Source organism: Hordeum vulgare, chromosome 2H, assembly GCF_904849725.1.
Source record: "Hordeum vulgare subsp. vulgare chromosome 2H, MorexV3_pseudomolecules_assembly, whole genome shotgun sequence".
Classification (NCBI taxonomy): Eukaryota; Viridiplantae; Streptophyta; class Magnoliopsida; order Poales; family Poaceae; genus Hordeum; species Hordeum vulgare.
Window position 1 is genome coordinate 210158585 of NC_058519.1, and position 12154 is coordinate 210170738.

General features: G+C 49.7%; 1 protein-coding gene across 1 annotated transcript; it reads right to left on the reverse strand.

Moving 5' to 3' along the window:
- Window positions 1–8: 8 nt before the first annotated feature.
- On the reverse strand, window positions 9–1896 carry LOC123425882 (AAA-ATPase At3g50940-like). The gene has a single exon (XM_045109631.1). It carries the CDS (start codon window positions 1704–1706, stop codon window positions 180–182), a length of 1527 nt encoding a protein of 508 aa, XP_044965566.1. The 5' UTR covers window positions 1707–1896; the 3' UTR covers window positions 9–179.
- Between the last annotated feature and the right edge of the window lie 10258 nt (window positions 1897–12154).

A 12154-nucleotide genomic window follows, 5' to 3' on the forward strand; every position in this document is an offset into this window, starting at 1 on the left:
GGTGAAGCTCCTGGCAAATGACTTCCAATTTTACTTGTAACAGATACATCAGCTTGTTCAATTGATGCCTCATTATTCCCGCATAGATGATTACCTTTGTGACACATACTCGATCACTTAGTCTACTCAAATGAAATGCTCCGAGTTAATGGGGATGCTGACACTGAAGAATACTAGTGCTACATTGCCTTCTCTGCTACGCCGATCTTGATTTCTGTTGCTTCTTTTCTTGCCTTGCGTCTCTTGTCCTGGAGGAACTCCGTCAGCACCCGTAGCGCAACGTCGGCGTCTTCGCTCCGCAGCAGCATCTCGGACACCTCGGCCGGCGTCACCTCCACCGCTGCAAGCAGTTCCTTTATCTCTGGGAACAGAGCATGGTCGTCCACGAGGTGATAATTCCTGGCCAATGTCTTGAACGCCTCCCAGCAGCAGTAGCCCATGTAGATGTGCATGTCCATGCGCCCCGGCCGCAGCAGTGCCGGGTCAAGCCGGTCCTTGTAGTTGGTGGTGAACATGATGATGCGCTCCTCGCCGCTCGTCGACCACAGCCCGTCGATGAAGTTGAGCAGCCCGGACAGGGTTATGGTCTGCTGTTGGCGCGGTCCCGGGTGGTGGGCTTTGTCCTCCGGGACGTCGTCGTCTGATGAAGTGCCGTCGTCGGCCGGCACAGGCATCGTGCGGTCCTCCCTCGACTTGGCGTCGAAGCAGCAGTCGATGTCCTCGATGACGAGGATGGATTTGTTGGGCATGGCGATAAGCAGCCTCTGAAGCGCCGAGTTGAGGCGCACCTCGGAGAGGTCGAGGTCGTAGAGGTTGAACCGGAGGTAGTTGGCCATGGCGGCGACAAGACTAGACTTGCCGGTCCCAGGTGGGCCGAAGAGCAGATAGCCGCGCTTCCAAGCCTTGCCGATCCGCCGGTAGTACTCCTTCCGCTTCAGGAAACGGTCGAGGTCGTCGGTGACGGCCTGCTTGAGTGCGGGATCCATGGCGAGCGTGTCGAACGTGGCTGGGTGGTGGTGGTTGATGCCGTGCCATGAGCGACCCTCGTTCATGAAGATCTTGAGCGCGCGATCCCGCCGCTGCAGCTGCTCCGCCGTGGACATGATGAACGGCACGTACCGCTCGAGCGCCGCCTCCGCGTGCTCGGCGTCAAAGCTGAGCTCGAGGGTCTCGCGTGGTACTGATGGGGCCCGATGTCCCTTTCCCTTCTTGCCTTCGTCGCCGCCGGTCTCGATGGACGTCCACTTGAAGTCGACGCCGTCGAAGGCGTCGGTGGTGGAGCCCCCATCGTCCATGCACAGGAGTGTGCTCCAGCTGCTGCTCCCGTCGGGCTCCTTGTACCGGGTGCGCGCGAGGCAGAGCCGGCGCATGGCGGTCGGATCGATCTTGGTGGCCAGGTAGGCGCGCGCCGCCTCGAAGAGGTGGTTCTCGTTGTACCCGGCATCCAAGTGGCGGCGGATGACGATGGTGTGGCGCTCCTTGTCGCCGGCGCCAAGGCGGGTGCGCACGAACGCGGCACCCCAGCGCACCGCGGCGCGCAGCTCCTCGGGGAGGAGCTCCCTGGCCATGCTGCGCACCAGCATGGCGTACGCGGCCACCGACGCCGCCGTGCCCAGCGCCTTCTTGTACGTGTCCACCACCTTCCCGCCTCCTTCCAACGATGACGCCGCGGCCCCGGCCATGGTGGTCAGTGGCAAGTTATCCATGAGTGCGAAGTTGCGAACACGAGTGTGCTCCACGCCTCCTATATGTACTACTACTACTGCTGGTTCTCTTCTCTAGGGTTCATTTCCAGTTATGATGGACGAAGTTCTACCACCGAAGCGGCGCTGTTTCGTGGAAGGTCCCATAAAGGATGTATTAATGTGTCGGCCGATTGACTCCAACTGAGTCGTCTATGTTTAATACAGTACTCCTAATCGTCCTTCAATTCGTGCTGCCTTCATTTCATTTGGAATTATTTCCCCCACTTATTTTACCTTTGCTGAAGTCTGAAGAGGCTTCACATGCGTGAAGGAATCTTGGAGTGGAATGAGAGACCTCGGAAAAGCTGGCTCATGTCGGATGTTCGATCATGTCCGATGCAGCACAGGACATCTTTCGGCCGCGTATGATCGCATCAGTGTGCCACCAGTGATTTAATTAAGTCACCGGCTGTAAAAAGTCGTGGAGATAAGCAAAGAGGCAAATACACGGGGAGTCAAACAACTTGCCGGCTACGATCAATTTGATGCACAAATATGTAAAACTAGATGACATCTTGCACGTTGTTGCGGAAACTGATTGTTATACGTTCTACTCTTTCCTTTTTAAATTTATTTTTTGCACCTAAATATTTGTTGTTGAGAAAAATTATCCAACAACAAATTTGTTTTTCAACAAAGAGTATATATTAATATCAAGGAGATGCACACAGCCAAAAAACAAAGAAGAAACTAAAAAGAAAAGTCCCGCTACAGAGTTTCAGTACTTGCAACTGCAGCACAACCACCACCAAGACAATACCCGATGTTTAAGTACTCCAAAAACGACGCCTCCAAGAAGGAAACAGTGCACAAGCACCGTCGTCGCCAGATCGTAGATCTTGGGTTTTCATCCTGAAAGATAGGACCTTGAACTTCACTTGTGATGTCACCCCCACTTACATACCACTGCTACGAATCCCGAAACTCCAAGCAAATTCCTCAGCGCCGTAGGCTATAATCACCAGTACTAGTCCTCCAATCTTGGCTTTCATAACATTCTCCGCCTCTGAGTTTACCATAGAGTAAGATATCTCCTCATGGAACCAGATAGCACAGACTCGCGTCGCTCCCTCCTTAATGGAGAACCAATGGGCACAACCGAATTCCACCCGATCCAACAATCTCCAGGCATAACACGCCCATGGGAGTTCGCCGGCGGAGCCTTCCGGAACCCGCCACTCCGACCAGATCAAAAAGTTCGTGTATCAGGCAGATCTTCGTCTTGACGCAAGAGGAACACTAGGACCGTCGCCTTTATTCAAGCACACTAGCAGGCCCCACCATTGCCATAGGTTTGCATTACCTTCGGCCATGACCGCGCGGCCGTCCCTGTCAACACATCCACGCCTCCCTTCGGTGCGTCGACAGACGCCGCGCATGGGCTAGCGTCGCCACCTCGCTGCCAGACCTCCACTGCTCCGCTAAGGAGCCGAATTCCCCGCTCGAAGGGATCCAGCAGGTTACGCAGAGGACGCAACAGCTGGGCCGAGGAAGGGGCACCACAACCGGCTGGGGAGGCCCCAGTTCCAATCGGGGTGGATGGGGACGGCGTCCAGGAGTTGGGGCGAGGCCACCCATGACAGCAGCTAGTCGGGGTAGGGCCAACTGCCGCGGGGCTTCCTTGGATCCCGGTCGGATCTGGGCTGCCACGCCTGATGACGCAGCCCAAACGACCACGACGCCGGTAGCCGCCGCCACGCCCATGAGAGGACGCGAGTTCTGTCACCGGTCGCCGGGATCCTGAGCCCCAGCGCACGCTGACACACCACCCAACCCGCTGCCCTACAGGATGGAAGCCGTCGCGTGAGAGCGCCCTGCCGCCGCCGTCGGCCGCGCGGGCGTCACCCGGCGGCGTCCTCCAGCGATGGCGTGGCGAGAGGTGGACAAGGAGCGGCGCTGGTGGCCGGAGAGCCGCTGCGCCCGAGTCTCCCTAGGCTGGGCGACGCGGGCGATCCTTTTTTCACAGGCGTGGCGAGAGGTTACAACAATAATTATTTAGGTACGAAAGGAGTATAAGCATTTTTAAAGATTTTATCATGAGATTGAGTATGAAGCAAAATGAGTGAATCTATACTCTAAAATATATTTATATATATTTGTATGTAATTTTCTAGTAACATATAAAAAACTTATATTTAGAAGCAGAGGGAGTAGTGAAGTTGAAACATGAATGTTGATTATGTAATGCGGAACACCTAATGATTAATCATTCCATCTCGTAAAGAGATTTGCTAATTTTGCATGTATCCAAATGAACATACACTAAGACCGGCGTTCTTGATTCGTCTTCGCTTTTTGTAAATATGTGAAATGAGCGTTTATGCTCGTTTGAAACGTTTGTCTTCTTCTCTGGTTTCTCTCGCTCTTGTGCGCTAGAACCTCCTTCAAATCATGCGACCATTCAAACTACCACTGCGACTTGACCGTTGCTGGACTGCTGCCCGCCACGTGTATCACGGGTTGTCGCACACCCCGCTGTGTATCCTTTGCAACCAGGAGGACGAGATCATGCACCACCTCCTTGTTGGCTGTGTCGTCCCCCGCTTCGTCTGGCACATCATCTTTCATTGATGCCGCCTCAACGCACAACCTCCCGACGGTATGACCGAGTTCTTCGAATGGTGGTCCTCCTTTGTCAGTGCGTCCCCTACGAGCCACCGCAGGGGCCTCAGCTCCCTCATCGTGCTCACTACATCGATGACCTGGGAACACCACAATACTTACATATTTGACGGAACGACATCCTCTCATGCCCATTTGCTGCGCAACATCCAGGAAGAGGCTCGCACTTGGGCTAGAGCCGGCGCCATAGGACTTAGTATCATCATCCATGTAACCTGACACTTGTAATCGGAGCTAAGGAACCCCTCCACCCGCTGCTCAATAGCATCCTCGCGAGCGCCTTCCGGCGAACGCTCAACGAGGATTGCAACCCTATAATATCTCCCCCTTCTATCAATGGAATGATAGGCACTATACGTATTCGTGAAAAAAGACTACCTCTGCGATCGTTTAAAAGGTCGTGTTTTGATCTGTTTCTTCCGAAACTTCTTTTATTTGTTTTTCTACGGGTTAGTTTTAAAGCAATACATAGACATATTTCGTGGCATATAAACATCAATTTAACATCCATTTCGTCTTGCACAAAGCAGAGCCTTCATTAGAACAACTCTTCCAAACTATCTTGTTCATATAGAATTTCAATCGCTCTTTTATAAAAACAAAAATACAAACTTACTTGTCTACTTTATTCACATGGGTTGCCTCCCACGAAGAGCTTGTTTTCGGTCGGATAGGTCGACCGTAGTGGTGATCATGGTTGTGCTAACACATTGAGACCAATAGGAAAATAAAACATAATTTTCGTTGTCATATTAAATAAAAAATCGATAGGTAACTGATGGAGTCCGGGATTAAGGGGTCCTGAGTTAGTCGGCTTACTATGAAGAGGCTGGACTTATGGGCCGTACTAATTGGAGCCCGAGCTGTGCGGTCATCTCGTACTCAAGGAGGAAGGCACCAAAGACCGGCGTGACGTCCAAGTAAAGTAGACTAGGTCAGTTGTATGTAACCCTAGATCCCCTGGTGATTATATAAACCGGGGGTCCTCGTCCATGTAGACAGGTTGATTCACCTAGGGTTAGCATATACGATCTCGAGGTAGACTCTGTAACCATCATTCGCATCAATATAATCAAGCCGGATATAGGGTTTTACCTCCTCAAGAGGGCCCGAACCTGGGAAAATATTGTCTCCCTCTTTCTCCCGCAACCCATCGATCCAAGATCCACAGTTCGAGACCCCCTACCCGACGTCTGCTGATTTTGACACCGACATTGGTGCTTTCATTGAGAGTTTCGCTTGTTGGATCGTTGGAAGGATCGATGGCACGCCTAGTCATCAGCGAGGAGATCATAAATAGGGATGTCTTCATTCCCAGACACATCTTCGCTTTTGGAAGCGTCGTTCTGCACGCCAATCCGTCCGGCCACCTCGACGAGGTCGGAAACTTCGCCCCCGGTTAGGAAGTCAGGTTCGGGAGCCTAGAGTTCTCCACTGACCCCCCGGGAAGACCTTGTGTTAACAAAAAATTTAGCTCCTTTCGAGGAACCCACGGGTCCCGATACTTTTGATAGGGAACGTTGCATGGGAAACAAAAATTTCCTACGCACATGCAATACCTATCCATGGTGATGATCATCTACTAGAGGGGAGAGTGAACATACCCTTGTAGATCGCTAATTGATGCTCCTACTTGATTTCTACTTTCACGGTGTCAAACATCGTGAATAACTTAAGGATCATCTTGTGCATCCCTGATATGCCATAGTTCATCACGAAGCTACATTAGCTTGGTGGGAGTGACTTTGGAGAACAATGTCAATCACTATCTTATCTGGAAGATTAACTCCCACTTGATTCAAGCGATTGTAGTACTCAGACAATCTGAGCACATACTCAATGATTGAGATTTTCTCCCTTACTTTGTAGGCCATAAATCTTGTCGGAGGTCTCATACCTCTTTAACGTGGGCACGAGCCTGAAATCCCAATTTCAGCTCTTGGAACATCTCATATGTTCCGTTACATTCAAAACATCTTCGACGCCTCAATTCTAAGTCATTAAACATTACACACTGAACTATCACATAGTCATCAAAAACGTGTATGTAAGATGTTTGCAACATCCACATACGACGCTTGGGGTTCAGCACACCGAGCGGTGCATTAAGGACACAAGCATTCTATGCAGCAATGAGGACAATCCTCAGTTTATGGACCCGGTCCGCATAGTTGCTACTATCATCTTTCAACTAAATTTTCTCTAGGAACATATCAAAAATACTAGAGCTACAGCGCAAGCTAGAACATAATTTGCAAAGACCTTTTGACTATGTTCATGATAATGAGTTCAATTAATCATATTACTTAAGAACTCCCACTCGAACTGACATCCCTCTAACCATGGTGTCGCATGATCCAAATTCACTAACTCAAGTCCGATCATTACGTCAGTTGAGTTTAGCTTCAATGGTGAACATCTCCATGTTGATCATATCCACTATATGACTCATGCTTGACCTTTCGGTCTCTTGTGTTCCGAGGCCATGTATGTACATGCTAGGCTTGTCAAGTTTAACCCGAGTGTTCCGCGTGTGCAACTGTTTTGCACTCGTTGTATTTGAACATAGAGTCTATCACACCCGATCATCACGTGATGTCTCGAAACGACGAACTGTCGCAACGGTGCACAATCGGGAAGAACACAATTTTTATCTTGAAATTTTAGTGAGGGATCACCTTATAATGCTACGGTCATCCTAAGAAAAATAACGTGCATAAAAGGATTAACATCACATGCAAACCATAAGCGACATGATATGGCCATGAACTTGTGCTTCTTGATCTCCATCACCAAAGCACCGTCATGATCGCCATCATCACCGGTGCCACACCATGATCTCCATCATTGTGCTGCCATCGAGGTTGCCGTGCTAACTATTTGGTACTACTAAATCTACTACTAGTGATAAAGCAAAGCATCGCCAAGCGCAAGATAATGAAGGACAACCCTATGGCTCCTGCCGGTTGCCGTAGCATCGACGTGCAAGTCGATATTTAACTATTACAACATGATCATCTCATACATCCAATATATCATATCATGTCTTTGGCCATATCACATCACATGCATACCCTGCAAAACAAGTTAGATGTCCTCTAATTTGTTGTTGCGTGTTTTACATGGCTGGTATGGTATCTAGTATGATCGCATCTTACTTACGCAAAAACACAACGGTGATATGCAAGTTGCTATTTAACTTTCTCCAAGGACCGCCTTGGTCAAATTTGATTCAACTAAAGTTGAAGAAACAGACACCCGCCAGTCATATTTATGCAACATGTTGCATGTTAGTCGATGAAACCGGTCTCTCGTAAGCGTAGGAGTAATGTTGGTCCGGGCCGCTTCAATCCAACAACATCGCTGAATCAAGAAAAGACTAAGGAGGGCAGCAAATTGAACATCAACGCCCACAAACTCTTTTGTGTTCTACTCGAGATATCATCTATGCATGAACCTAGCTCATGATGCCAATGTTGGGGAACGTTGCATGGGAAACAAAAATTTCCTACGCACACTCAATACCTATCCATGATGATGATCATCTCCGAGAGGGGAGAGTGAATCTACATACTCTTGCAGATCGCTAAGCAGAAGCGTATATAACGTGGTTGATGTAGTGGAACATCTTCATGATCCAAATCGTAGCCCGTCCCGCGATCTCATCACGATCCGTCCCGCGATCCCATCACGATCCATCCTGATCTAGTGTTGAATGGACGGCACCTCCGCGTTTAGCACACGTACAGCTCGATGACGATCACCGCCTTCTGCATCCAGCAACAGGGGCAGAGAGTTAGACAAGTTCTCCAGCACGGGCGCGTGGTGGTGGTGGTGGTGATGAAGTAGAGGGAGCACGTGGCCATTAGGGTTAGCCCTCACCTCTAAAACCTGTAGTATATATAGGAGGAAGGGGAGGGGAGACTGCCTTGGCCCCTCCTCCAAGGAGGGTTTCAGCCGAAGCAAAGGGGGAAGAGCCCTCCCCAAACTTGGACTACTTCCCTCACAAGGGAGGTTGAGTCTTGGGGGGACTCCTTCCCCTTTGGTCACCTCCCTTCCAATTTCGCATTGGCCTCCTTAGGGTCTGATCGGCCAGCCCACCAGGGGCTGGTGCGCCACCTCTTAGGCCCATATTGCCCTTGGGTGAGTTGGGCCTTCCCCGTGGACCCCCGGAACCCTCCCGGCACCCCCAGTACATTACCGGTGACACCCGAAACTTTTCGGTGACCAAAACGGGACTTCCTATATATCAATCTTCGTCTCCGGACCATTCCGGAACTCCTCGTGACGTCCAGGATCTCATCTGGGACTCCGAACAGCTTTCGATTACCAACACACATAACTAAATAATACCGAAAAATCACTGAACCTTAAGTGTGCAGACCCTGTGGGTTCGAGAACTATGTAGACATGACTTGAGACATTCTCCGGTCAATAACCAATAGCGGGACCTGGATGCTCATATTGGCTCCTACATATTCTACGAAGATCTTTATCGGTTGAACCTCTATGTCGAGGATTGAGTTAATCCCGTACGCTATTCCCTTTGTCCATCGGTATGTTACTTGCCCGAGATTCGATCCTCGGTATCTCCATACCTAGTTCAATCTCGGTACCGGCAAGTCTATTTACTCATTCCGTAATAAAAGATACCGTAACTAACTCCTTAGTCACACTGCTTGCAAATCTTGTTGTGATGTTGTATTACCGAGTGGGCCCCAAGATACCTCTTCATCACATGAAGTGACAAATCCTAGTCTTGATTCATGCTAACCCAACAGACACCTTTGGAGATACCTTTAGAGCACCTTTATAGTAACCCAGTTATGTTGCAATGTTTGATACATACAAGATATTCCTCCGGTGTCCGGGAGTTGCATGATTTCATGGTCATAGGAACAGATACATTGACATGCAGAAAACAGTAACAATAAACTGACACGATCATATGCTACGTTCACAATTTGGGTTTTTTCCATCACATCATTCTCTTAATGATGTAATCCCGTTGTCAAGTGACAACACTTGTCTATGGCTAGGAAACCTTAACCATCTTTGATCAATGAGAGAGTCAACTAGAGGCTTACTAGGGACAATGTTTTGTCTATGTATCCAGACATGCATTTGTGTTTCCATTCAATACAATTCTAGCATGGGTTTCCATTCAATACAATTCTAGCATGGATAATAAATGATTATCATGAACTTGGAAATATAATAATAACCAATTTATTATTGCCTCTAGGGCATATTTCCAACAACTTTGGCGTCGGAAACCACATATCTCGCCACCGGGACGACCTACGTCTCCATCCCGGCCCTAGTGCCTGACGTGGTAAACACGCCCGAGATCGTCTCAGTCAAGAACACTCCGGAAGCGACTTTGAGTGCAACTAGGGCATCGGTGACATGGGTTAATCCCAAACTCATAGGCTGCAGGAGCTTCGCCGAAACCCCTGTACTACACGAACTACTCTACCAGATACAAGGCATGTGCATGATGAACAATCAGGCTACGGTCTACGATCAGACCAGGCTTAGACCCGACGATAGGGAAATTTACGCCCCACCCGTCACACAATTGATCAACATTGTTGAGTGTCCGGTTACGGGCTTCCCACACCAGTCATCAAAGTTAAGAACGGTTTACGTCCCGATCAATGATCATCTGGACTACCCGATAGTCTCGAGTACCTATCTCGCCCTGGCAATATTACGGGGCCAACGGCAGGTCCAGTGAGTGACCCAGCCGGGAACGCGACCACTAAGATCTCTTGCCCACAAATCACGAGAATTCAAAGTCTTTTCCCACCCACCACCCAACTCGAGCATCACGCACAAGAGTACGGTTCTTCAGCCTGACCTAAAGTCACGCAACGACCATGGGAATCAGTACACCACTCTTGGGCCAGATTCCTCCTCAACAACAGGACCAAGGGCCATGACGAGCAGGAGCTCATTCGCGCTTTCCAGCATCATTGCCGTGATGAGGGGATCCTTAATGCCCTCTCCTGTCACCGAATTCAAACCCTCACCTAGTTGTCAGGCCTAGTGCTCAAATACTATGCCATGGAAAGCACTTGGCAAATACAACAAATGTGCAATGATCCTAGCCTTGCCGAACAAACCAAGAAAATTCGGACAAGACACACACCCCTACTCACGGGTCCGGTCACGTCCGTATACTCAATGAAGAGAACACAGACGAGGGCTAGGTCGGTCCTCACCGTACTACTCGATAAGCCAAGCCCCATACATTCTGCACCGCCTGAATGAAGCTCCACCCACAGCCTTAGAGCATGCTGGGTCGTCAGGCAAGTCGCAAAAAGTGGAGAGAGCATCCTCAAGGTAACACCCGCGGAGCGCCGGCCACTAGCACCGCCGGATAACTCCACGGAAATCTTAACGATCTATGAGACATTCACCTCAAAAAATCAAAGAAAGAAAGCCTTTTGGGAGCTCCATCAAATCCACCATGTATTGGCGGCAAACCCATGGTCGAACATACCCATTACTTTCAACGAAGGTGATGAGCCGATGACTAGCACATACCGGGTACTAGCCGCCTTAGTCCCGAACCCCATGTCGACGGCTTTAGACTCAACAAAGTACTAATGGATGGGGGCAGAGGCCTCAACCTCATCTACGAGGACACACTTGAGAAAATGCAGTTCGACCGATCTCGAATCGAGCTGAGCACAACCACTTTCCGGGGTGTTGTACCCGGGAGGGAGGCCCGCTGCAGCGGACGAGTAGCGCTCGATGTAGTATTCAGTACACCCGATAACTATCAATCCGAAGAGCTCCTCTTTCATGTTGTCCCGTTCCACAGCGGTTACCATGCTTTGTTGGGATGCGAAGCCTTCACACAATTCCATGTCATACCGCACTACGGGTACATGAAACTCAAAATGCCAGGGCCAAACGGCGTGATCACAGTAATTAGTGACCCCAAAAGAGCCCTCCGAGCCAAAAACAAAACGACATCCCTCGCCCTGGAGTTGCTAACTGAGAGCCTTCGTGCAGAGGAACTCACGACAGTACGTGTCATGGTGGACAAAGACGATGTGATCCTCGGCAAGCGGCCCAAATCCACATCCTTCAAACCCGCGGACAAGATCGTCAATTTACACGTACACCCAATGGACCCTAATAAAACAACACCTATTAGGGCACAACTGGAGCCCGCAATCGACAAAGCACTACGCGCCTTCCTACGTGAAAATTGGGACATATTCGCGCGGCACCCCTGAGACATTTCAGGAATCCCTCGGGGGCTGGCGGAGCACAACTTGAACATAATCGCCGATTTCAAGCCTGTCAAACAAGCCTTGCATCGATTTTCAAAACCAATCATCAAGCTATGGGCGAGGAACTCGACGAGCTATTGGAATTCGGATACACCACGCACATTAAACACACTGTCTTGTTGTCAAACCTGGTCATGGTACCAATGAAGGACAAATCTTGGCGACTATGTGTCGATTTCAAGGACCTAAACAAGGCCTACCCTAAGGATATTTTTCCTTTGCCCCGAATATACCAAATTATCGATGCAACTGCTGGACACGACTCCTTGTATTTCCTTGATGTCTACTCCGGATACCATCAGATCAAGATGAAGGAAACCGTTCAGGCAGCAACCGCCTTTATAACACCATACGAGCCATTCTGCTTCAACACAACGTCGTTCGGGTTAAAAAATGCGGGCGCCACTTACCAGTGTATGATCCAAACATGCTTGGGGAAACAAATCGGAAAAACAGTAGAAGCATATGTGGACGGTG

Excerpts from the sequence above, each read along its gene's own strand:
- LOC123425882 (XM_045109631.1), bottom strand. The coding sequence starts at position 1,706 with ATGGATAACTTGCCACTGACCACCATGGCCGGGGCCGCGGCGTCATCG.